We start from the raw sequence: 26395 nt of genomic DNA on the forward strand, positions 1-26395 counted from the left end.
TTTTTCTTGTATTTGAGAAAAGCCGATTGGTTTAGTTCTCCTGTATTACTCTTTACGAAAATCAGGAGACAAAATTACAAAATGTATACAAGTATGACTGGAACACATACACTGAAATGTATCTGTTGTTCTAGGCAAACCTTAACTTATGCTTAGGGCAAGCTGCACCTCCCCGCACGATTCATTGCGACGAGGAAGTCTCGTTCGGCACCAAAGCGATCAAAACAACAGAAAAAAAAATAAACACACATCGCATAACTAAGTATTGCCAACTTCAACTTTAATAATGGAACCATCACTTTTTGCCATTTCAGTAATAACTTTAAGGGGAATAAAAACTTCCCTACAAAAATAAAACTAAGCTTGTCAAAATTATAAATAGTTTAAATGTTTGTTTTTAAAGACATACATTTGAATGTTTCCCTGCATTCCCCTTCCCCCTCACCCATATCATTTAATCATTCTGGTACCATCATATAATTAAATGAAAAGAGTTTTGCAACAAAAGCTCTGACAGTTCAATTTGATGCAAAAATTTAAAAAAGAGAAAAACTGACGCCATGGCCATTTCCTTTAAATTAAAGCTGTTGTAATCGCCAGTGTGTAAAAAAAAAAAAAAAAAAGAAAGAAAAAATAACCCCACACATGACATCTTACAATAATTAACCATGGACTAAGACAAAATTAAAATATAAGTTTATTTTGGTCCCCCACCCCCACCCCCTTCACCCCAAATCAAGACTCATAGTGCATACAACACTGATTGAGGTTTTTGGCTGAAGTAAATGCAGATGCGCCTACTTAAAAGACTGATAGTTTAGTTCAAGTAAAAACAAAGTTCACATATTTTTATACTCCACTTTTAAACTCAAACAGTGTTTAAATCTGAGCAACAAATGGTTCAATATTGACAGCGATTATGTAATGATTATACAGTTATGGGCAGATACGTAAATTAAGTAGATGTTAACAGAATACCCACCGACATGCTGCTGCATTCATAGAAAAACAAATTGTAACAAAACATAAAAGCATTCCCTGAACCATTATAAAGTGTCTCACTTGAGGATAATGTTACTAACTTGCACATGCACTACAATGTTACATGTGAAATTAAAGAACAAACAAGATATGCCTTATATATACTTTATGGTTAGTCCTACCCTTAATTTCTCTTAACACTTTAAAACATTATGATTGTCTCATTAAGCTTGCAAATTCTTTTTACCAAAAAAAAACCTGTGAAGACGTTAAAAAAAAAAAGTCTTACTAAGGAAAGGAAACAAAGGCACATTTACATCAAATTAAGGGGAAGAACAGAAGCATCTTGGAGTTTCACACAGTATCCATTAGATGTCACCAAAGTTTTAACAATTCCTTGGGAATTTAAAACAAACACCCTAAGAGTGGAGGGAAAAAAACAAAACCAACTTCTGCTGCCCTTAAACTGTTAGCACTCCTCCACCTCCCCACTCCCTCACCCCCAATATATAGCTCATTTCCTCTCTGGCATGACGATGACTAAAGTATCAGTTACTCAAATCTGCCTCATGCTTGTATTGCACACCCACTTCTTTGGTTTCCTTTGAACGTGCTTTTTTTTAGATAAATAACTCTGAAAGAACAACAATTATATTTACAGTAAAGTAAAAAGTTTTCTTGCTACATTTTTCCTACTTTTAAATCAAGTAAATCAGCAGTCTGCAGAATTTGGTAATCAGTTTTTCAATTAAGAATTTAAAAACCATAAGGAAAAAAACTCTCTGAATTACTAAAAGCAAGAGTTACTAAGCTCAGTCACCAACACAGCCAAGAAATATTAATTTTCTGCTAAGCTGGAAACATGAATAAGAAATTCTACTTTCTTTGCCTGACTGAGCCTTTAACAAACAAAGAAGCAGAGGAAGCTGTTTTTGTCTTTCAGATATAATTCAAAATTATCCAGCCTAAAAACCAATTGCTGAGCCAGAGGAAAGATCTGACTTACAATAAAGACCAAATGCATCTGTAGTTACAGCTTATGTCTAAACACTTGCTAGATGGGTATTTCTCACAGAGTTATCCAAGACATTGACCACTCTTCAGAATTCAAGTAAGCAGCTTTTTAGCTTTGCTGCACTTTTTGCTATGCATTTATGGAACCAGCTTGTCCAGTAATGGCTTATATGTGCAGCTCCATTTCCATTCTTATTTAGCTTTTGCCTCTCATTCCTTCCCATTATTTCTATTATCTTTATTTCTTTTCCAGTGTGGATTTATGCAGTTAAAAAAACCATAAAACTTATTCACAATATTATAACATCCTAAAACTTTAATCTTGTAGAATTAGTATTTTAACTTTCCTCTGTATAAATACTATTTCCATTTAAAACCGGTCCTCCTCTGTCAGCTGTTAAGAGTTCTCCTCCCTCAACTCTTACCTTCTTTTCAACTTTCTCTTTACCTTCTCCAGAAAGACCACTTTAAAGCCTTCCACAAATTTCACAGAACAAACCACAAGATCTCATATGCCTTCCATCTATAACAGTTCTCTCACAAATTATACAGTAACTATTTGAAAACAGAAAGGTAGTGCAAATCAATTTCATCTCAAAGATAGTGCTCCAACTAATTCTTGTCCAGACCGTTTTATTCATTTTTTTAAACCCATCAATTTGCACACCCTTACTTGTAAAGCTACCATTAAAGCAAAGAAAAAAAAAAAAAATCTTATTTCATAGCATCCTAGAAAATTGATTACAGTTTCACAGCTTGCACCAAGATAACTTGGAAAACTCTCTAGGCACAGAGAGGTTTGCAAACTGCTGTACAAACATGCAGAATCCCTTACTTGTGGGTGCAAGATGCTAAGTGACCTGGCTTATGGAACTAAGTCTATAGCAAAATTCAGGTACCCTGGCATCACAAAACAGTCTTCCGAATAAAGAAAACTACTCTCTGCTGCTCTTTGTACGTTGGGTTTGGCATGCTATATTGACATTTGGTAGCGTGCGTTTTTCCTGAGTGTCCTTTGGCCCCCTTTTAACCAGGTTTCCACACCCCACCAAGGGCTTCTTCAAGTTTGTCTCTGTAGGCTGCATAACGCTTCCTTAAGATTTGCAGTTGCTCATTTTCCTCTTTGTCCAGTATACGCAAGAAGTTTTGCAGTTCAGGAATACTAAAAGCTTCCCACTGGAAAGAGAAAAAGAGAAAAGGGCGGATGAGATGAACAGAAAATACACAAGTAATTTATATGTACTGTATTTTTAAAGAAAACCTCAGACACAAAACAATTTCAAACTGAAACAGTATTGGGCACCCTCCTTGCAAATCTTAAGAGATCTGAAAACATTTTACTCTTTTAAACTGTTTTTTTGTTCTGCAAGTAACAACGGATCAGTCTAACCACAGATGAAATGTTTACAAAAGGCACAAAGTAAATAGAACAAGAAAAAAAAAAAAAAGCCCTGCTTCCAAAAAATGGATCATCTTGCCAGCACAGATCAAACAGAAGCCCACTCATCCATGAAGTTAAACACACACACAACCCGCATGGGCATTACATACCATGACTTCTCCAGTTTCATGCTCACGTAGAACAAAACTGAGCATTTCTGTTCTGGGGCCTGCCACCAAACGCAGGTAGAGGGGATGTTCCCGGTCTGACAGCTTGCATGTATAAACTGCATGAGAAGAAATCACGATATTATCATCTTTACTAATGATGCTTCAAGTGCTTTGAATGATTAACACAGGCTAATGTTAGAAAATTTCAGATATGCGTGTGTAGCCACAAAATTTACACATTCTACATACTGTCTACATATTAGTCTACATACTGGTTTTGAGCAAATGAGTTTTAGGGAGAAGCTGAGCAGATGACTGATGGTAAGAGTGCAACACTACATTCACACAGGAAAGAAATGGCCTCTAGTCAACACAGTATACCATCTGCATACATGCAGGGGAAAAAGCACAAGAAAAAAAATACAACACAGCTCTATTGCTATAACTAAGCATTTAAGACATCAGAGCTGTGGTATCACCATTCTGATACCTCTTCTATTTAAAATCTCATACATAAAGTCTAAGAAACAACTCTGCCTGCCTGACACAGTTGGTGTGGCTGACAGCCAGAAACATCTGAACTCCTGAAACTGCTCTCAATGTCCACAGAAGGCGGCAGATTCTAAGTGCAAGAACACAACATTGGCAAAACATACTTTTCACTAAAAATACCTTTTGCATCTTCTGGTATTTCCAAACACAACATACAACAAACTTTCTAAGGGCAGTCATTGCACTGGGAGAGCCATGTGCACTAATTAACACACACAAACACAATGCACATGCCCATGATGCTCATCACCTTGAGAGCTGTCTGCCAGTGCAAGGACTTCAGGTATCACAGACACCAAGGTTTCTCTTTTTAAAAATCTGTCCTGTAATTTAATCTCACAAATCTGCAGTGTATCAGGCTAGCTGAAACGTGGAGCCTGATAAGGGGGCATATTAAATATAATATAACAGACTACAAGGCACAGGAGATCTGTGTGGATGGTTTAGTAGGTTCTTATGTGAATTATCCTGAAATATCCCCAAATAATTTACTCTCTTACACATGCTACTTTTCGTAAGGAAAAAAGACAAGAGAGCAAGATTGTCACCTCCATTTATGAGTTCTTCCACCCTGCTTATTTCAAGTACTCCTACAGCACAACTCCCTCCCCAAACCCCTTCACTACCAAAATGTCACAAGCCTAACTTATACCTTGGTCTTCCTTGTGACAGCGTTTATAAAGTGCAAACTTTGCAGGGTTGTCAGCCACGAAAAACTTTTTGAGCAAGGCCTCAATAACTTCACGAACAGTATTGGTGCTGCTGATGTGAAGGGTATTCACGCAGCCATCCGGCAAGTAAAAAGCAGTTTCGTTATTGCTGTGAGCACACCTCCCCTGGCTCTGGGAGGACTGCACAGTGATCGGTCTGCATAGTTCCATCTGAACTTTGATGAAGCCAGTGTAAATCCCATTCGCGTTCTGCAACAGGAGGAAAGTATCGGACTGTTAAAGTTAGTAATGACCAGTTGTGACACATTAGTGGATTATTAATTAGCAGATTAAAATGGTCATAGTGAACACAATTTAATACCTGATGTCTCATAGGAAAGATATTGTTTCAATAATTCAGACATTTAGTCTTTTTGGTATATCTGCTGAATATTAATTTTTTTTCTTAATAATAACTACTGAATTCTAGGAGAATTAGCATCTCTTTAAGCAAAAGGTACTACAAACTAGTGGTAAGTTTTCATATTAGGAGAGAACTATGAAGTGAAAGAGACCACTAACATGCATCTTTAACAATAGATTTTATGCAGAAATACAGAAATTATCTCCCACATTTTAGCTGTGCTTGTGAAAATAGCCTAGGGCATTTAGATCCTCAAGTCCTGTTGCAATTAAAAAAGAACCAGAATAAATGCCAGTCTAATCAACATTTCAAATTATTTATTCCAGTTGCTTCTGAAAGACAGAATAGCAAAATTGATCAAACCTTACTGAGCTAGAAAACTTCAGCCAATCTAGTTTTAGGCATAGTAAGTCCTGACCCACATGCAGACATATAACAAAAATCTTCTTAGTACACAGTTGTACTTACATGGTTTAAGGATATAATGGAATTTCAAAATTTCCATATACTATACGCCCATAGGAATACATAATATATCAAAAAATCTGGACAATGCAATGACTGAGTAACAGCTTGCTAGGCAGATAGATGTGAATTTTAATAAAACGGTCTGCAGTAGGCTGGACTGAGCCTTAGACCTGGTCTACAGTCCTTGGAAATGAAAAGTCTATATGCATTGTCTATGTTGTCTGTGTTATGGGGCTGGGGGGAAGGAAGTCTCCTCATGCTGAAAACCTGTATGACTACTCTGAAAATTAAGTCTCCTATAATAAATATTGTGTGTATTAACTTTTCTCATTGGTTGAGCATCTTTATCAGAGAGATACCTGACAAAAAATTATCTACACAAAAAAGATGTATTTTATCTTCGTGTTTACCAGTTGAGGGTTTTCATCTGGCAAATTTACATCTTAGTGTCAACTGAGCATTTATCTTAAACATGTTTCAAATGACATATACATTTGTTTCTACTAGTTTGTTTCAATCCATGTAAAAAAGCTACACAGATAAAAACATTTCAGATGTGAGATTCAACTTCCAGATTTAAGAAACAGCCTCTTAGAAAGTCATTAAAACAGACAGTTTCATATACAGGATGCTAAGAAAATGATTCACAATGCACTACAAAGTTAAAGTTCAATTGCTCCTATTAAAAATTACAGGAATCCTATGCAAAACTTACCAAGGTCATCTTTAATTTATCAGTGACAGATGAATTATAGCTTTGTATCTTCTCTTTAACTTCTTCTTTACTGAGACAAACATGAGGCTCGCTCTCCTTCTGAACATCCTTCAACAACAAGAGACAAGTTTTAGAGAAAAAAAAAAATTGGAAAAGCAATTCTTTTATGACTTTGGATATGAGTATTCTTAGTCCAAATGGTAATTATTCCACAGAGGCTCAACATACAGTAATTAGCTGTACAGCAATAGAAAGGATTAACATGTTAGGCAAATCAAACAGAGCACTTGGACTGAATGGTTAAATCAACACACCCAAAGACACTTGTGTCCTTTCTTTTGCCAATTGTTTTCATTCAAATATTTATCAGCAGTATGTAAAACAGCTCAGCTCATTTTATGGCTTGATTTGCTCATGTCAATGCTATGCAATACTGTTAAGAATACAGTTGCAATTTTCATGAAATATTACTTAGGGCACAAATGAGTATTTCTGAACAAATGAAGAACATACATGAAAATAGCAGCATGTACTAACAAGTAACACCAACAATCTCGTGTGTCCCAACAACGTAAGAGCATCCCTGCATTCCAACACGACAGATGGCATGTTACGCACAGGGTCACCAACTATTACCCAAAACACCAGAAGTAACTCCCTAGTTATACAATGTCACACCAAATTCATGTTTTTTCCATGGGGAAGGCCCTATTAGATTTTTCAACTGCTGGTTTTATGAGCTCACTACAGATTTTACATGCAGCAGTAAAACCAATCCCTGGAGTTGGATTTTATCCAAACAAACATTTGTTCCCAACCCGTATTCCTGCAGCAAACGAGCGTTATAAATACACTCCGGTTTCTACCACTAGCACAAATGCCATATATAGTACGAAAAGAGTTTCAGCTCTCAGCTTTAATGATTTTAAAACTTCACTTAGCAAGGGAGAAGCTCTTAAGAAGCTTGAAGCTTTCAGGGTACATCTGATCACAGGAATATACATTCACTGTATGGACAAACCGTCAAGTCACAGTGTTCCAGTCTGTCCTCACAAGCACATCTCAGCCGAGCTTATCCCAAGAAAGGATTTCCCTGACTTCAGCGGCCAGTCCTGTATCACAGTCTTTGGGACACCACTCAGCACGCACCTTTGCGGGAACTTCAGTTTGCCAGAAATGACCCCAAAGATGAGCACATCTGGTGTGGAACTATAAGTTTCCATTTGCCAGAAATAATTTGGAGAGCTTTTTCTCTCTCCTAATTTAAAACCAGCTAGTTTTAGCTCTTTGGGGCTTACTTTTGCTTTTCCTATATGGCATTTTACTAAATGACATGCTGGAGTGGACTTTTTTCCCATAGCTATAAAAAGAAAGGTGTGGTCTGAATGGCGAACTGGAAGCCAGAAACCTTGAATTCTGATCTGGGCTCAGATACTGATTTGCTGCATAACACAGAGAATATACCTTTATTTATTTATATTCCTCAGATCAGGAAACTGAGGTAAAAAGGAATACCAGTAAAACACAACTCTGCTATTAGTTCCTTGAGCCCAACTCTAAGACTGTGTAAGCATCTTGCGCAGTTGCCAGACCCCACCTAGTCTATTACAAAATACCAAATTACTAAATGTTGTCAGAATTCAAGTCTCTATTCTCACTAGAGAAATTAAGCTTTCTTGCCCTTCTATTTTTCATCTTCCCCCTCCCCCAAACTGCCATAATAATGACAAATACAGCTTCATCTAAACTGCTCACTTCATCTCCCCAGAGGCTCTTACAGCTTTGTAGTGTTCTATTCGGGGGCAAATGAATAGTTATAAAACAAAGCAGGCATGGTGGGGGGGCGAGGGGGAAGTAGTAATTTTTTCTCTGAAATAGAAGTAAATGTTATTGCTGTATTCATGCTTAAAATGAATACCAAAAGCAACAACCCACAGTCAGAGTCTGGAAATACAGGCACTCTAAATGTTGACTTCAAATAATGTTGTGGGAATGGAGAATGGACAGAGACAACCTTAGCAGTGGATACGGAAGGGACAGGGAACAGCCTGCAGGCCTCTGGCCATAAAGGTCTGACAGAGCATTTGCCATTTATATAGCTGATTTCAAGAAACCGGGCTTTAACTTGGAATGTTCCTGGTCTGTATAGCCGCAGACAAGCCCTTTCACATGGATACCAGCAAGACTCGTCTGAGACACGAGCATATTGTGCAGTTCATACGTCTCTGATCTGTTAACAGTATTGATACTGAACTTCCAATAATGGGCACTTCAGTTTTAATATTTATCATTATTCCACTGCTGATTGTTCAAGCAGGTACCTCTCTCACCTACCCTGTTGGACTTGATTGTCACCATGATTACTGAAGTCATCCACAACATCCATTATCATCAAGAGAAAACACTAACCAGAAAAGAGGAAAACACTTACCACCTTTCCTATGCTCAAACCTCAACCTTTGTTTAAAAAACAACACCACCACCCCCCTCCAAAACCCCACTTCACATCAACTTCTGTGCACCTCAAGAGATTTAATTTTGCAAAAAGGACTTTTAAGGACTGTAGATGACAGAAAGAACCTATTGCCTTTAATGGCATAGGGTAAGTTCACAAGGCTGACAGCTAGAAAACAACCTGTAGGATTAAAAAAATAAAAGTGAGAGAGAGAAAACTTGGTAAACAAATTAGTAAGTATGAACAGACAGCAAGTAACTTTCTCCTTTTTTCATATAGGAGAGTTTTCATATACATTTCTGTTCTCCCAAGAAGACGTTCTCCCAAGAATGAGAGTCTTCTCAGGTGTGGCCCCGGTACAGAGCTGTGGGTCACTGGGCATCACTGGGGGAGCTGTCATTCCCTCGGTTAAGTTAGACATGATTCCCTACTTGAACATACCACTGGAATTTCCACCTTCTTGCATCAGCCCTAGAGGCCAGGCAATTTTGGTAAAGTTTAATTAAGCACACAGAAAACATGGAGCCCTGTTTACACAAAAGCTGAGATAACCTCCTGTAGCATACTGCCAACAAATGCAGCTATAACTCATAACTTCTAAACAACCAAAGCCTGTGCCTCAACTAATTTTAACAGTATGTAGATTATGCAAAACTATGAACTGAATACAAAAAAGGAATACTAGGATTAAAACATTAAAGAACAGACCCAAATCATTCAAGAAAAATGCTATACACAATAGACAGAAACACTGTTTACTTCAATCATCATTTTCACCCCAGTCTACCATCCTTGACCATCAAGACCACAGACAGTGAACCGTGGAAGATACCTGTCAAAGGAAAGGAATCATAACCCTGTCCCATTGGAAACCTAAGCCCAAGATCTTAATGAATGAATCTGCAGATATCCTTCCACTCCCAAACAAAAGCTCAAAACACTCCAACTGCCCCAATGCATTGAAGCACGTTACTTCAACCAAGCAAAAGCTCCTTGCTAGCTAGACACCACTGCCTATAGAAAAAATCACATTGCTGTCACACAGACTGCAGAGACAGTAAATCCCACATCACTGCTGTCAGGAGAAAGCCAATGAAGGAATACCTCACTGAGTTCATTATGAACAAGAAAACCTCAGCCCACTATGATTCACTGGGTCAGCTGCTCTCAGTGAGTATCATTAAGTAGCACACACAGATTTGAGGCACTTGTGTATTTTAATTTTCCTAATTAACCTCAACCAACATGTAAAGAGAAGCTGACAAGATGGTATACAGTTTAGCTGAATTGCTCTCAGCATACAGCTGCACTTCACTTTCGCCGTACAGCTTTGTCTAGCCATGCTTTAAGTTAAAATACGTAAGTCTTCTTTGACCAGTGTACTTAGGTGCGTGGAGGAAGACTTGGCAAACTCATTTCCCACAGTTCTCTTATTTCCTTCTGTACTTGCCACCTCATAACAGGACCCTCTAAAAGAAAAATCCTCTGCTAACTCTGCTTAGGTCTGGCAGATCAAATTCCACTTTGTTATCTCAGCAGGTATATTTATTACCTGTAGAAGACCTTGAGTCATCCAATACAACAGCAGAGTAACAGCAGTAACTCATCTGTACTATGCTTTACAATATGCTTGTATCACGTTGCTCTGAAATGGCCACCAAGTGCCTGAAGCCACACCTGCTCAGGGTGGGACTACTGGGGAAAGCAATTACTCCAACCTCAGCTGTTTTAAACAAAGGAGCAAGGGCATTTCAGAGGTGACATCCTGATGTTACAGCCAAGTACACCTATCATCAGTTCTTGTGACAGTTCTGCCTGGTCTGGCAAGAGGAGAAGCCACTCTGTGTCACCTGGTGGCTCACTCAGCCCAGGACAAAAGCTGCTTTTTCCACCATGGCCTTCCCGTGGCCCCCCGTCATGCTCTGCAACCAGTGGCACAGCTCCTTGGAACCAGCACACTGCTGAGGCCCGAGGGGCAGCACGCTCCAGCCAGCCAAATCATCTCTCGGCTGATTCAGACACAGCTGATTCATCTCCAGCTCTCTACAAAACGCCCAGCACACACGCCTCACAAAATTTGTATGCTGGGAATTGTGAAACTGCCTTTCTTCAAAAGTTAGGCCTGATGATGAGTCTCCTAACCACAGATCCTTGCATATGTCACAGCAGCAGAGTGGAGTATAAGCACTGGCAGCAGAGCAGTTCTCACTACATCTTCTGTCAGCCAAGACCTAGATGTTGCTGGGCTTAACAGTGGCACTTCTGGGTGCTAGTGTGTGTTCAAAAAAGGAATTTTCTCTATAAAACAATGCACAAACATTTCAATGTTATTTAAAAAAAAAAAAAAATCAAACCTGACTTAGGTGTGACTCCTCCATCACTTAGCCAAATGATATTCTCAGTAATGGCTGCCATGTCATCACCCCTTCCTCCTCCCAGCCTAGTTAAGTGTGTTTTCCTCATTATCAGAGCTCCTGGTCTCCTTCCATTCCCTGCTTCTTATGTTATCTGCTGCTTCCTCAGCCCAGCACAGATGTGAAAGATAAAAACTAATCTCAAGGAGACAGTTGAATACATCAGAATCCATACAGATGATATATCTGGGTCCAAAACACTACCTCTAGTCTGAGCTATTAACTTCTATGAAAAATCATACTGTCCTTCCCAACACTTACAGCGCACACCATTGGCAACCATTTGTATTAAAGCCATTCCTCAGGTCAACCAAAGCAGCATTTCATTCTCAAATGAAATTCCTAAGCTACAGCTGCCAGTGAGAGGGGAAATGAGGCAAGTGCTTTCATTTTCCCAAGGGGAATAGCTGGTCTTTCATTAGAGCTCATGATGCAATGCCTCTTCACAGTTGAGCTTCCTCTCAACAAAAAGGGCAGAAAACGTTTTTTCTTAATCACCTCTACCCCCCATACACTTCTCATTTATTGTATTGCAGATGTTTAGAGAAGCGGCACTCTCTTTTTAACATTTATGCTCAGTGCAAAGCCCCCCCAAGACTAGCTCAGCATGAATCCTCAAGGAACACAACTAAAACTGCACAGATTACAATTAAAATGAACTGCAAATCAAGTTGTGGTCCCCAAAAAGAAGAATCACATCACATCTGGGACTTTACGAAAGTTCAAGTCTCACGGTTACTGCCAAACCCTAGTACTGCATGCAGTAAGAAAGCACTAAGCTAAGCTCAACAGCTAGCTGCTATGGGATGAGGCTGAGAAAAAGTTCCACAAACAAAAGAAAACCCCCAAACCCTGAAGCCTGTTTCCTCAGGATCCTTGCCTTGAGACAGATGCATGGCTTCCCCAAACTGCTACTATAGGCTTCTATTTGTGGAGGGATACAAGAAAGTCTCTCTCCTCTATCTAATCTCCAATTTTCACAAAACTTCTAGAAATTAGCATCTCCTGAGGAATGGGGAACCAAGCTCCTCTTAATATTTCAGCTTGACAGGCAAAGGAAAATATAGTGGACAAAAGGTTAACCTATCCCAGGAACATATTGAAGTATTTTTGTAAGAAATCTAAATAACAAAAGACCTGTGGGAGCTCAAGCCAACTTTTAAGCCGTCAGTCCCTATCCCCTGCCCTCACATTTCATATTAATCCCACACATATAGTGACCTTTGATTCAGTCAGATGAATAAAGTTGCCCTGATCCTGCTGTAAATTGTGGCCAGGAATCATTTTTGAAGTAAAGCACTGAGGCTTTGACAAATGAGAAATGCAGCCTAATCTACATTAAAAAACAAAACAAAACAAAAACCAAAACAAAAAAACCCCACAACCAAAACCACCAAAACCCCCCAAAACCCCCCCAAAACCCCTAAGTCTTGTTTAGTCATAAAAATTGCAGCTAATGCATTCTACTTACATCATGTTTGCATTAAAGAAAGGATTTAACTAACAGTCCTGTCATACAACAAAAAAGCCCAGCAGAGAACACAGGAAGGAAAAACAGAGAAAGGGACTTCTCTCAGTTGTTGCTACTTCTACAAGCAAGAACACTCTCTTTCCTACACAGCCTGCCAGCACTCCCACAGGAAAGAAAGAAATTGAACCTTGCAATTAAATTATTCTGAAACAAACAACTTGCTTCTTCCTTATCCTAACTCTTCTGAGAGCAGAGCAACTTTGGCAGCAACAGCAATTACTCCTTCCATCCCAGGGCAAGCCTGCACTCAGAAGATGCACTCTTCCTTCATTTGAAAGCCTGAGAATCACCAGGTAGAGCTACTGGTCATGTCCATCCACAGATGGTCAGTCAGAGACACCAATAGCCAGAAGGGTATGGAGAAGACCAAAAGGGGGGCAGGGTGGCCAGGGAAAAGTGTTAGCATCCAAACAGCTCCAAGCATTGCACCTTCTCACACAGCTGCACCTTGAAATGTTTGTGTCCTCCTGAATGGGGTGAGGTTGCTCTCTGGGTCAGGGAAAGGGGAATTTTCTGACAGGATGAATGTGGGCAGAATAATCTCTGTATCTTCTTTAGTACCTTTTGCTTTATGCACTCAGAGCCACCCAGTTCCCATCAGTCAGTGGCACACAGGGCAAAGAAGCAGTCTCTTTTTTAGAAAAAGATTTTGTTTTTCTAAGCAGGTTTGGTTGACCTGAGTCTTAAGTGATTATCCTGACAATCAGAGCAAGTCCACGAACAGCCTGCACCATGCCCTCCTGAGGTAGAAGAGAAGCAGCACCCACCAGGTCAGGTGTATGGTGCATCCAGCCTGGTATTCTGCCTCTGACAGCAGCAAAAATAAAGGCTGTTTCGAGCAAGCGCGTGAGCCTTTTTTGCAGCCTCTCTGCTGGCATCCACAAATGTTGTAGCAGGAATTCAGAGGGCACCTCCATTCCGAGTCTGTTCAGTGGCCATTTATGGAGCTGGTGTCCATGCATGCACATAAACCCTTGCTGAACCTGCTGATGCTGCCCATCTCTACACCTCCTGTGGCAGCAAGTTCCTGAAATTCATGACTGCCATCTGCTTTAAGCTGATCTTCTACTAAGACAGAAGATAACTTCTGTTAAATATATTGAGTGCCCCTTAATCCTAATATGGCAGGACCTGGTGAACCCAAGTTTCACACTCAGCTTATACATCACTTTTGTGATTTTGTAAACCGTGATCACACCCCTCCTTTTTTTCTTCTCCAAAGTGAGGAGCCCTGGCCCCCTTAGTCTTTCCTGAAGTAGCGGCTCCATCCCCTCAATCATTTTAGAGAAGGACGACTAATTGCAGTAAGCCCTTCCTGAGATGTGGCAACCAGAGCTGCATGCAGAACTCAGGACATAGGTGCACCAAAGCTTAGGTGCTCTTTGTTTATTAATTTGTATGCTACAGGTTTATGAAAAATCTTTATCTAAGATACCCATGATGCAACGTGGTCTCTCTATCAGGGGACTTCCATAGTGGTTAAAGAAATTCCTGTGCAACTACCACAGCTTATAATTTTAGCATAATTTTACAAGGTACAGGCATTCCAGTTAATAAGTAAATACTTGCTACTTTCAGAGTATTTTCAGTTTTTCCGAAGTACCACCACACCACATGGCTTGGCATGCTAATGAAAGCACTGAATGACAAAGGGTAAATAAAGTAAAGCATTATGGCTCCTGTCTGACCTCTCTGATATAAACAGTCAGATGTTTATATGGTGAATATTTTTAAGCAGCAGAGAAACAAAACAAGAACTCTAACTTCCCTTTATTCCTTTTAACAAATTATTTTCCTTCAAATAGAGGCAATATAAACACAGTTAATGTTCAGGCATTGTGAAAGGAAGGCTAGAAAAAGCAATCTATTTGCTGGTGACATTAAGATTGCTGCTTAAGTTTTAAGTTTATCATGACCTCACCTCTGAAAACCCCTAGTTACAAACCCTGTCATACCCTATATGGCTGTACTTTAACTACTGGCGTGCAACCCAGTTTTAAAAAGCCAGTCATCTGTTTAAAGTGAAAACCAACTCCATGAAGAATAGTATCTGAGGCTTGGCATTAAGATTCTGACCCCACACAGAAACACAGCAGGTTTTATGGAAAAAAAGAAAAAGAAAAAAAAAAGTAGTATGAATCTGCATATTATGACATTTTTAAAGCAATACAGTACATGATTTAAGTAACATTTCACAGCTGTTTCAATTCTGCAAATTTCAATAAAACTAGATGTAAGAGGCATCACAAACAGTAAATAGCCTCCTTCAGGCCTCCTCTCCAGAAAGCATATGAGTTTTGACTGCTGCCTATTTAAGCCGATAAGGGGTTTAATGAAGTAAAATGGATTACCAGCCTCTTTGTGACCTGTGCAGCAAAATCTAGCTTTTAGCAGACAGTTAAGAAACAAGCTTATACAAGATATTGTATAGAAAACTAATTAGTTTATCTTGAAAAGAAGGTTAAGTATGGTCTGGAACCTGAGCTATTAATACAGTTAGCAATCAGACAATTAAGTAATATATTAGGACCCCAGGTCATTACACCACAGTATTTGCATGTGACCCTGCAATGCAAGAATCCAACACGCTCCATCTAACGGAAGGCAGGAAGAGGTTGTTTGCAACAACAACCCCACAGGTCTTCAAATGCAACTATCTATATTTTACATTAAAACTGGCACTGGAAACCAACCAGCTGTTCCTGGGGAAGCACAGCGCAGGAAGAACAAGCCCCATGCCAGGCCAAGGCATGCAGTCTTCTCCCCGTGGTTACTGCTGGCACTTCTCAAGTCTGAGGCAAGCTCAGTCATGGGCCTTGTCTCAGCAGAAGCTGGGTGATGTGCTGGTTTTCGCATGTGTGTCAAACACCATTTTATCTTTAGAGTAACGTTCCCTTCCCAGGTTTGGCTGGGTAGTTCAAAGATTATGTCATCAAATTATTTTTTAAGCCTTCTGACAAAGCCTGCCTGTATCGAGAAAAGGCAACAACTTCCTAACCAGGCTGAGTCTGCACATGGTCACAGTCCCACCAACCAAGTCATTTTTGTTTGGATTGTTCTACTTGAAAGAAAAAAACCAAACCTCTTAAAAATTGCACAGCAACAATTGTCATCTAGGAAATTTGTAATGTAATGCATTGGCTCTTCAGATATAGCGCAACCCTGCCAATTTTTCCCTTATCATGGACATGACAATGAAAACAATGTTATTCAAAAAGACGCAGTCTTCTCAAGGAAATATTGGTCATGGGGGGGGAAGTTCCTTGTTTGAGGAACATATAGTTCCCTCCAAAATTCAAGAAGTTACTGTCTCTCGGTCAGTCTGGTGCTGATCTCATATTTGAAACTTTTCTGAAGGGAAAAAGCCTTTTTCTACCACACATGCATCTCAAAACCCCACAAAATTTAGGAAGCACAACTATCTATTTTTCAAATAAAATCTGCATTTTAAAGGCCTCAAGAGCCCGTAACAATAATCTTGGCGGGGGAGGGATAAGTTATAAGCCATCACTGGTATCTTTAGTAAAGTACACATCCTCTAAGCCAAAGTATTTTCTTAGTATGTTGAATATGATCACAATAAAACCATCATATGCATTTACAGTCAACTTATGTAACTGCTGCTCTATATACATACACATCAAATGGCAAGAGCTAAAAACTAACTCCACCTAAAACCTAATAAAGTTTTCAGTGACTGCACCTCTCCTTCAACAGAGCAAGCTAGGTTTCCACGAAATAAGCCCATAGGAAATATTTTTACACCAACACTACCTCTCTTGCTGCGCTTTGTGTAATTAATACTCTACACAGCTTCCATAGATATATTAAAAAAGGAACCAGTCTCTTCAAAGAGGCTTCCAAATTAGGTATTTCACGCAGTGCAGACAAAAGGAGGCACCCCTGCAGTCTAGCCTGCATGAAGGATTTTTCTTTTTACACTCCAGAAAATTTATATCACCTAGCACATTTCATTAACAGCTGATACTGTAATGACTGCATCCTCCTGTACAGCCTTTATATTAGCATGTTTTTATTAAAAATAGGGTAGTATCCAAAAGACATTTCTGAAGCAGCACACCACAATCATTAGCTTTACCTACTACTGCCAGATCAGATCTGGCAAAAATTCAGTTCGGTATTTCAGGAAAGAAAAAAGGAGAGGGGGCAAACTAGGCAGCCATCTCAGCACCACCACCGTGTACTACTACAGCATAAACTTACATTGACCTTAATGATAGGATTTTACCTCTCTTTTATATCCCCAGCCTTAAGAGGTCAAATGCTGAAAAATAAATACCAGAACCCTTTAGTCAATTATCTGTCTCAAAGCTGCAGCAAATAGGAATTTTTTAGTTCTTTCCCCACCTTCATTCAATTTTACTAGAGTTCCAGATTGAACTTACTAAAGCTTCAGAGCTCAGATTTGATGGCTGTTCCAGTAAGAAGGAAAATGAAGAGTTTTGAAAAGGTTTGAACCGGTCTTGGATCCAGCTTTGCTGCAACTCCCTGCTTTAAATTCTTCTCATCTTGCAGATGATGAATGCAGTTGAGTGGCTTAGATGAGAAGAAACTGGCAAAGGCAGTGGGCCACTGGACCTTAGCCATTCAGCCCCATGCCACCACCAACTAAAGCCCATGTCCTAGAGACCTCAAGCTCACACTGGTGAGGTAGTACTCAATCCTCAGATCTCTGCATTGTGAGGAAACTGACCCATTGATTCAGCAAGACTATGCCTTGAATAAACTCATCATGGTAATGATAACCTGCTTTCTGAGGGGTTTTAATCCCTTGTTTTTCTACACCCTGTTTTTGTTACTCATACATTTAGCTGACTACCAAGCACTTCAGCTGCAAGCAGAGCGGGACTGACAAAAGGACAAGTTTCTTCAGAACTCGTTTTTCTTTTCAGAGAACATACACACTACTACCGTTATGAAAATGGAAAACTGCCACCAACTTATTTGAGTCAACCCTTTTTGCAAAAATACACTTGCTGCCTAGTTTCAAGTATGAATTTGTTTTCCAGAACACACACGCACACACACATTTATTTCTCACAAATGAATCCAGATGCCTCAAGTTGTAGACATCCATGCTGGGACAATTTAAAAGATTACTGCTTTTAGCTGTATGCCTGCTTCTCTGCTAGATGCTACCGCTGCCTCAGAAACCAGTGTCAGCTGTCACAGTCCTCATCCAGTAACAGACCCACTACCAGGCTGCAGATCACTTCTACAAACACAGGAGGCTCCTTTCTTAATTAGGATGAACATAGTATTTTTTTCCTTTTACAGGTGAAAAAGAACAGGATAAACAAATTGAAACCAAAAGCACTAGCAAAGGAAAGTGGGGCTTTTGTTTTATTTTTGTACAGGTATTAAAAAAAAAAAAAAAAGGCCACAGATTATATAAACAACCACTAAACAAGTCTGCAGCATAAGAGAACTACAGTGCAATAAACCCTTTACCACACAGGTCCCAACTTACCCAAACACTGTGCTAGCCTGGTGCCATGTATCAGCAGAAAGTTTATACCACCAACATCTCCAGTGGTGATGCCAGCGTGCCACTCGCTCCCGATCAACTCACAATTTCTGTCTCGGGGCAGACAATTCTGTAGTATTGAGTTGCTTCAGAATTACAGGGCAACTGTTACAACTGTTACAATCAGACTTTTTTTTTTTTTTTTATGACATCAATAAAAGAGTGGGGTGATACCAGTGCTATTCAGATCAACACTGGCAGGACACAGTGGAGAGAAGAGAACAGAGTAGGAGGTCACAATGGGTAAGCTTTCAAGGGAGGTGTGAACAGAAGACTTTAGAACACAGTTGATGAATATCCCACTGGAAAAGCTGGATAAACAAACTTTTCTTCTGAGGAAAGGTCAGGAGAACAGCAATTAGGCTGTACTGGAGAACAGGGCTTGCTTGCTTACAACCTGATGATATGGCCCAACTCCAAACACAAGTTATTTTGCCATGCTGGAGAACGGCCACCAGGAAACCAGAGAAGGGGGAAAGAGATTACATGCTTTGTTCTTAAGCAGCAAATGGTAGAATGTGTTGATTTTACAACAAAAAGTTCAAAAGTTGTTCTTTTTTTCTTTCCAAACAGCTATTTCCCTGCTTTTATGGGCAGGATGTTACAGGCACAAGGAAACACTGCTGCTACTCCACCTTTCCTTACACCCAACTTCTGCTTCAGGAAATGTAATTATGAAGCTCATGAAAGCATGAGATCTGTTAGAGCTGATACACATTTCAGGTGGAAGGAGAAGAGAGCCTACTAAAATTTTTCATAAAAAAACCCACCCTTGTTAATATTAAAGAGAATAGGGAGAATCAGTACCCACCACACCCTCTGAAAAAATACTCTCAGAAGACAAGACACATTAAAAAGGACAGGTCACCTTATGGACAAGCATGGGATAAGCTGAAAACAATAGAAATAAAAGTTTCCTCAAACAAATAACAAATTCTGCAAAGCAAAACCACAAATTAATTGCCTTTTATTAAAAGTCCCTGAAATACTTTTAACTTTTCCTGTACTTTAGCAGAAAATACTAAGAATCTTGATGTTTAATTCACATTTTTAAGGGGCAAAATAAAGCAAGCAATCTGGTATCAACTCCATTTAGACAGGGGATCAAAAATGAAAGTTAAAACAAAAAAAAATCACCCAACTGGAAACACAACGTTTATCTATGTCTATAAACTTAAACTTGTTAAGTTACTAAATTATACCACTAACTTATACTAGAAGTTTATCAATCTCAGGAGCCATTCTTAGCTTACAAATATACACATGCACACCTAAAACTATATAGTCAAGGGGAATCTCTTCAAGAGCTGGAAAAAATAAGAACATATCTGGAACCTCTGACAAACGCGAAAGCATTAGTCCTGTAAACAGACTGGTCAGTTCACACCCACTCTTCCATTGAGCATGTATAACACACGTCCACGAAGACAACCTCTCTAACTGCAGACTTGCCATGTGTGAAGGACCTCAGCTTTACACACCTCAACTAAACACATAATGAATTAAAAATTTTTTCTTCTGTTCCAAACCTGTACAGGCAATTTAGCCGGAACACTGAAATTCAACCACATTTCTATCAGTAGCTCCTTTATGTAACCTGATTACAAAACCTCTTCAAATTAACAAACATGTTAAAATGTAAAAAACTCTTCTGTCATGCCTAGTTGCATGGGGTAGGGAAAGGGGAGGGGTACACACTGTTGCTTCCTACACAGCGTCCTGGCCAGGCAATACCATATTATAATGCAAGACACAAGGAGCAGACCTCCAAACTGCAGACAACAGAACAGTGGAGAGAAGGTATTCAGTTTTCTATTTTTTTTAAAAGGTGTTCATTTAGCACCCAATCATTTCCATCTCACTGACTTGTATTACAAATGCCAAAAGTTACAGCAGCATAATAAAGAGTGTCACCTTTGCACATAAACTACAAGGCATCCCTGAGCCTAAGAATGTTCTCTCAAGATGCCAGAGCCTGGTCCTTGATTATTAGGACCGTTCATTAGTAAGTCCTAATGAAATCAGTAGAGTTACTCATGCAGTCATTTATTAGAGGAATTAATTAGTACATCTTAATGAAAATCACTGTAGTTACTGACATAGGCTTTATAAACATACCAAGGTGACACACACTGATGCCCATGTGTGCACACATGCAGGGAAGAGATGTTTTTAGAAAAAATAACATGGTAACATCAAAGTGTGGAAACACAAGGACTTAAAGGGAGCTTACTACATGCTTTTAATCAAATGGTTTTTATGATGCAAAGTGGGAAGAAGCCAGCCACAGCTGGCTGTAGCATTATAAAATCAGCATTTCAGAAAAAGAACAGAGGCAATCTAAACCAGCAAACTACAAAGGATGCAAGTGATCCTAAGAAAAGATAATGCTGTGGGGTATACAACTTGACATGCCACCACACCTTCCAGTTTTGCTTCAGTAAGCTGCATTTTGTTTGTAATTTCTCAATCTAGTACATCTTACAAATTTACATTATTGGAAAATTAACAAGAGCCCCAAACATCTTAACAGACTTAACCAGACTAGGAAATACCATATTTCTAGTAAGTCATAAGAAGCTTAGTCCTGTCCTAAGGAAAGACACTGATCAAAACCAGTAACATCTTGATGTTACCAGTAACGAAAGGAGAGCATACTCTCCCCAACTTGTACTGCTAAGCAGTTTTACATGGCCACACAATTATACTAGAAATGAAGCACACCTGCTTCCAGCCACCCTCCCACACAGACACACAGTGTTTTGGGTCATACCGCCCATATGCGGGACAGTCAAGGAGCCTGCTCTGGCACACAGCTTCCCAAAACACCCTCTGCACCCGACAGAGGGGCAGACACTGTGCAGACCCTGCACCACAGTCCCCTCCTTCCACCGGAGTCCCAGCTCCATGCCCCAAGCTGCAAAGGACGAAGCTGGGCAAGAAATATTTATGTTTTCCAACAGAATTAACCTGAGTGCCAGTTATGGAGCTGCACTCCTTTCCTGTTTGGCACATCTCGGAGTCCATCAGCCACCGCTATTTGTTTTTCCTGCCCACACAGGACACCTGCACCCAACCTGATTTTAAAACACTTTGAAGGGAATTTGTGTGCATGTAAACAGGCAGGTGCAATACCGTCAAGGAGTCATGCTCTTGTTTTAGTTAGTTCAGATGTTGCCAATAAAAAGGGTAACACAATAATTTTCACCACAGAAGATTATTTTATATATTAGTAATATATAGTGAAGATTATTTTATATATTAGTAATATATGGCGGGTGGATGACCGACTGACTGCTATAACTGGTGATACACTCGGAGCTGGTGGGTGGAGACAGGCTCCCTGCCGGCAGGCACTGGAGTACCAGCCCTTGGCAGTGTCTTGCCCACAGACTGGGGGCATCAAACGTGCTCCTGTGTATTAGGACTGCTCATAACCTGCGCTCCTACTCCCTCTGGGAACTCTTCGCAAACTACTACTGGATAAGAGAATAATTTGCCAGCACAACTGGAGACTCCTGGGAATATTTTGCAAATCAGCTGTAAACGGTAGGCTTAGCAAATCCTCTCTAAACATTACACATAACAAGGAAGCATTATCTCTGGACTCATAACCTCAGCATCCTTGGGTTTCAGTTTACAGTAAGTCCCATATATCTGTTTAACAGGACGTTTTGAAATACCAAGTTATCAGGAATGCTGGCAATAGGATACTAGATTTTCACATTAACTTTTCTAACATTACAAGATCTTCCAGATCTGACTGCTTCAGTTCAGAAGGAGTACTCCCACTGAAAGGGCTACCACCGCCTTCCACCACAACAGCTGTTTGCAAAACGTGACCTCTGTCTGCATCCAAAACCTCACTGATATTTGCTGTCTTGATCCAAGCTGTTTAAGTGACCGTGTGCTGCTGGTAGCTCTGGAGTAGAAAAAGCACTGAACAAACCCGGTATAGTAAGATTAAAAACTAAGAATTAACATAAGAAAGAGGAGCCAAAAGAGCATAGTAATCCTTGTTTAGATTTATAAATAACAGAACACAACTCTCCCCACACCCAGACTGACTTAGAAACTCCTAACATCCAGCTTGCTTATTAGAAACAAGAGCCATCAAAATGCTGCTAAGGGACACCTGGCCCCTTAAGAGGCCTCTCATTTACTTTCTCTGCATCTGGATAATGGGAAAAGTCAGTATTTTTCACTCCTGCACTCAAACCAGGAATGAAGAGCCAGTTCAGATTTTGCCATGAATACACATGTAGTTTTAAGGAGATAAGGTTTAATCTAGGAGTCTTTAATTGTGTGCCTTGGAAGTGAAGTGCTGAGCAAGCGTAGGTTATAAGCTTTACTATGAACTTGAACACGACCACTAAATAATGGGTTTAAGCACATTTCATTGGAAATAAGGCTATAGAAAAGTATTTTAAATGCTTTCAGGAGACAAATACAGCACATATCCAAGTGTCAAATTGCAACAATAATTTGCAAACAGATTATTTGAAAAGAACAGAAACCATTACCTCTATGGTGCACAAGTATGTATTGACTGAAATTGTGGCAGACAGCAACAGCCGTTTTTCATTTGATCACAACTTTGACAAATGTTTAAAAGCCTGAGCCAGGGTTCACAATACTATGTATCAAGACAACATTTTTCCCCTCTCAAAACTCCAGCCAAAACTGCTCCATTGCAGCAGAGGGAGAAGCTGCAGGGAAACGGTGGGTTTGTCCACAACAGAAATTCATCCAAGTGTCTCTGGAGCAGCTGCAACTGCAAAGGGAGAGCTGTGGAGTCCAAGAGGATGACAGGGAACCAGCAGGGAAAGGTAGTGCAGGCACAGCAAGTCAGGACCATGTGCTGAAGGAGATGTATTTAGCTGTGTTTCAGAGTTGCTGCTCAATTCAAGGACCACCTACTGTTTAAATAAATGCAACCATCTTTTTGAGCAGCATTGTTATACTCACTCATCAACAACCAAATAAAATTTAGAACTAATTAATTCATGGTTTATCATCAGTATATTTTTCTCCACACTCCACATAGCACTGTTTTCCTCACACACTTGCAAACACGAGGATTTTTAGGTGTTCTGTGGCAATATCTTCATCAAGCAACTGTAAGTGTGAGGTTGGGTCTGCAAGATCCCTTGCTGCAGAAACTGGAAGACACCCAGCAAAGGAGGCAGGAACAGCAGGAGGAACCCCAGAGTCAAATTGGCTTGGCAGGTTCCACCCCAGCCCTGAAAAGGTGTTTTAAGTACAAAAATATCCACAGACGATTGCTAATGGCAGGTTCTCTCCTTTTGGGGGAGCTGACTTGAGACCTGATAGTAATTATGATCTGCTGGGTCATGAACATCCACATCTGCAAACAAAGCAGGCACATGCAGGATCTGTGCATTCTCTGCAATGTGATGTACACGCAGAAGTCTTGTCACAGCTGTAGATCTAACCAGATCAGAAGTAGAAGACATTACTTACTACACAAAGGAGGGAGCAAAGAGGGGGACAGGATGAGACACCGATCTGGGTCAAAAGACTTGAACAGTTGCATTCCCATGCCAGGTGATGTAGCGAGACAGGAGAAGCCAACTCTGCCTAATAAACCCAACTGCCATATTTGAGAAATCCTAGTGCATCCAAGATGCCTGCACAGGGCTGGCAGATACGTCAGCAGTTTAGCAGGATGCCTGCAACCTATCAAGTGGCAATGGGAGACTGGGCAGGATACACATCCCACAGTACCCAAAATGACACCAGATACCTCTGGTTTAAGCAGCTGAGTCCCAGCCTATACATTGATTTGGTGGCGAGCTGAATTGCTCTCAGCTCCGATGCCAGCATTGCCAGTGAGACACTTGCATTCACACACCTGCATATAGGTGTTTTAGTCCAGAGCTGAACCCTATCCCAGTGACACTAGCAAGAGGCAGACTCACAAAAAAACCACAGAAAGATGGGGTAGTTTTTGCAGGTAACAGTTAATCTGTGGAATTCCATGTCACAGGACTCTGGGGATACTACAAGTTTACATAGGTGCAAAAGCAACTAGGCAACTCACAGAAGAAAATAACCTAGCCTGCAAATCAAAGAGGCTGGAAAAATGTTCTGGCAAAACACCACTGTGTATTTGCCCTGTTTTTCTACTCTTCCCCCGGCACCTACCATCAGCAACTGTCAGATGGGATGCTGGTCTAGACAGATCTTGCTTTTTGCCTTTGTAGAGGTATTCACACATTCCTTATGTTTCAGCATCCACTATGGAATGGGAATATCGCCACTGTGCAAGAGAGAAACAAACAGCGGGTCCCAAGCTAACCAAGGTGACTGCCAGACAAGACCTGCGCAGAGCCTGAGGTGAACAGCTACAGATCACCCAATTCAACCCTAACACAAAACAGACTTCTTAAAACCAGAAACATGGAGGGAGTAGTGGTGCACTTGCAGATGGGAAGAAGCTGTTGTTAATATGTTATTATTGGAAAGCACGTTCACAAACATTTGTGAAATATCATAGGAGGGAAAAAAAAGAAAAACCACCAAAAAAACCCACACACATGTTGAAATGATTAATTCTTCTTTTAAAGCAAGCTTTGAGTACCGCGCAGGAAACTTATGGCCTTATGCCACATATTCCACAAAAAGGAGAAGGGGAAATACTCATCAAGATTAGCACCGTATATTCTGTGTGCTGGATGAGGCAAAGAGTCTGTGGGAGGGATGCTGGCAAGCAATAATGTAATTAAAAATTGTAACCTAACCCAGAGAAACAAGGAGGAGAAATAACGCTGGCTTTTCCAAACTAGAGACAACTTGACTTAGTTATCCTGTGTTTTTAAAGATAAACAAACACACACTTTAATGTGGTCATTTATAAAAGAATTATTTTATTACCTAGAAAGCACAATCCAGAATTAGAGTACCACGGAGCTAGGATTCATCAAAAAACTATGAAGACTATGATCACACTTTACACTTAAGGACAATGAGATGTTTTCAGATGAGAACAGTTATGCTTAACTTTACATAACTAAGCCCTGGCATGCATATGCGCATATATATATATGTGTGTGCGCATATTTTTTTCTTCCTCATACCTCAACAAGAATTCTGCTAAACAACTATTTATTTTTAAAATATCTGTAATAAACTAAAAGATGTGGCAGTTGGGCTTGAATGAAAAAATAACCACAAGAACAGATGAAACACTGCAAAAAGTGATCATGTTTTCTTGCTTCCCTCCTCATTAAAATACGCTGCAGCACACAACTCTTTTAAACAGACTTTTTTAAAGAGCTCCTCTCTTGGGGAAAGAGTTTATTTAGCTTTTTGCACAAATTGTTTTTAAAGCATTTTCTTGCTTTACTACAGATGGTTTATCTAGTTGTTACTTACATTGTTGCTTCTGATTAAACACTGTTATAGTACTTGCTTTCTTCTTCTTACTAATGCTATCCTCTGTTCCTTCTCAGCACTTCATTTGTGCATTGCCCAGCCACCAGACGAAATGGGAGCTACCTCAAGCTTAGCAAGACTGTAACGTTCATGCAACTGGAACAGGAGAGGGAAGGACAATTTTCAAACACAAGTCCTGAATTTGAAGTCAGCATTTTACTATTTAAAAGACCGTCAGCTTATTTCAGAGCTCTGTTTGAAGCCCACAGAGAAAGCAGTAGTCCAGCTTTTCTGTTGCCCTGTCTGGAGAAAGTGCAGTCAACCCATCACATGTACAGAAGACATTTTAGAGAGTCGCTGTTCAGAGGTCTCTGTTGAAGAAAAAAATCTGCCAAAGAGACCTCCACTGTCCCGAAGAAATAACAAGACACTGTCCCTGTCCAAATAACAGGACAAGCTTCGGAGAAGCCAGCTCATGTTTCAACCCAAGAGGCAGATATGAAATTGTTACAGCTGGCTTTCATTTTGACAGGTCAGGAGAGATCTGCAAATCCTACACACCTACAGCACATGAGAATTAATCTATCCAGCCAGGGCAAAACGAAAAGCAAGAACTACCCCCTCTGTTTACAACCTTCAAGGAAGACAGACTTGTATTTCCTAAGATCTGCCTTTTAATTTCAGCAAGCATTAA

General features: G+C 40.0%; 1 protein-coding gene across 6 annotated transcripts in view; it reads right to left on the bottom strand.

Moving 5' to 3' along the window:
* Window positions 1-263: 263 nt before the first annotated feature.
* RASSF3 (Ras association domain family member 3) overlaps window positions 264-26395 on the bottom strand; it is a 116197-nt gene continuing 90065 nt past the window's right edge. For all 6 annotated transcript variants that reach the window (XM_041120581.1, XM_030003034.2, XM_030003031.2 and 3 more), the window contains 4 exons: window positions 6356-6463; window positions 4751-5018; window positions 3547-3662; window positions 264-3171 (listed from right to left, as the gene is read on the bottom strand). In XM_041120581.1, coding sequence (XP_040976515.1) covers window positions 3022-3171; window positions 3547-3662; window positions 4751-5018; window positions 6356-6463 — 642 coding nt within the window. In that variant the 3' untranslated portion in view covers window positions 264-3021. The remainder of the gene's footprint in view (window positions 3172-3546; window positions 3663-4750; window positions 5019-6355; window positions 6464-26395) is intronic.

The sequence above is a fragment of the Aquila chrysaetos genome, chromosome 26, assembly GCF_900496995.4.
Source record: "Aquila chrysaetos chrysaetos chromosome 26, bAquChr1.4, whole genome shotgun sequence".
In the NCBI taxonomy this organism is placed as follows: domain Eukaryota; kingdom Metazoa; phylum Chordata; class Aves; order Accipitriformes; family Accipitridae; genus Aquila; species Aquila chrysaetos.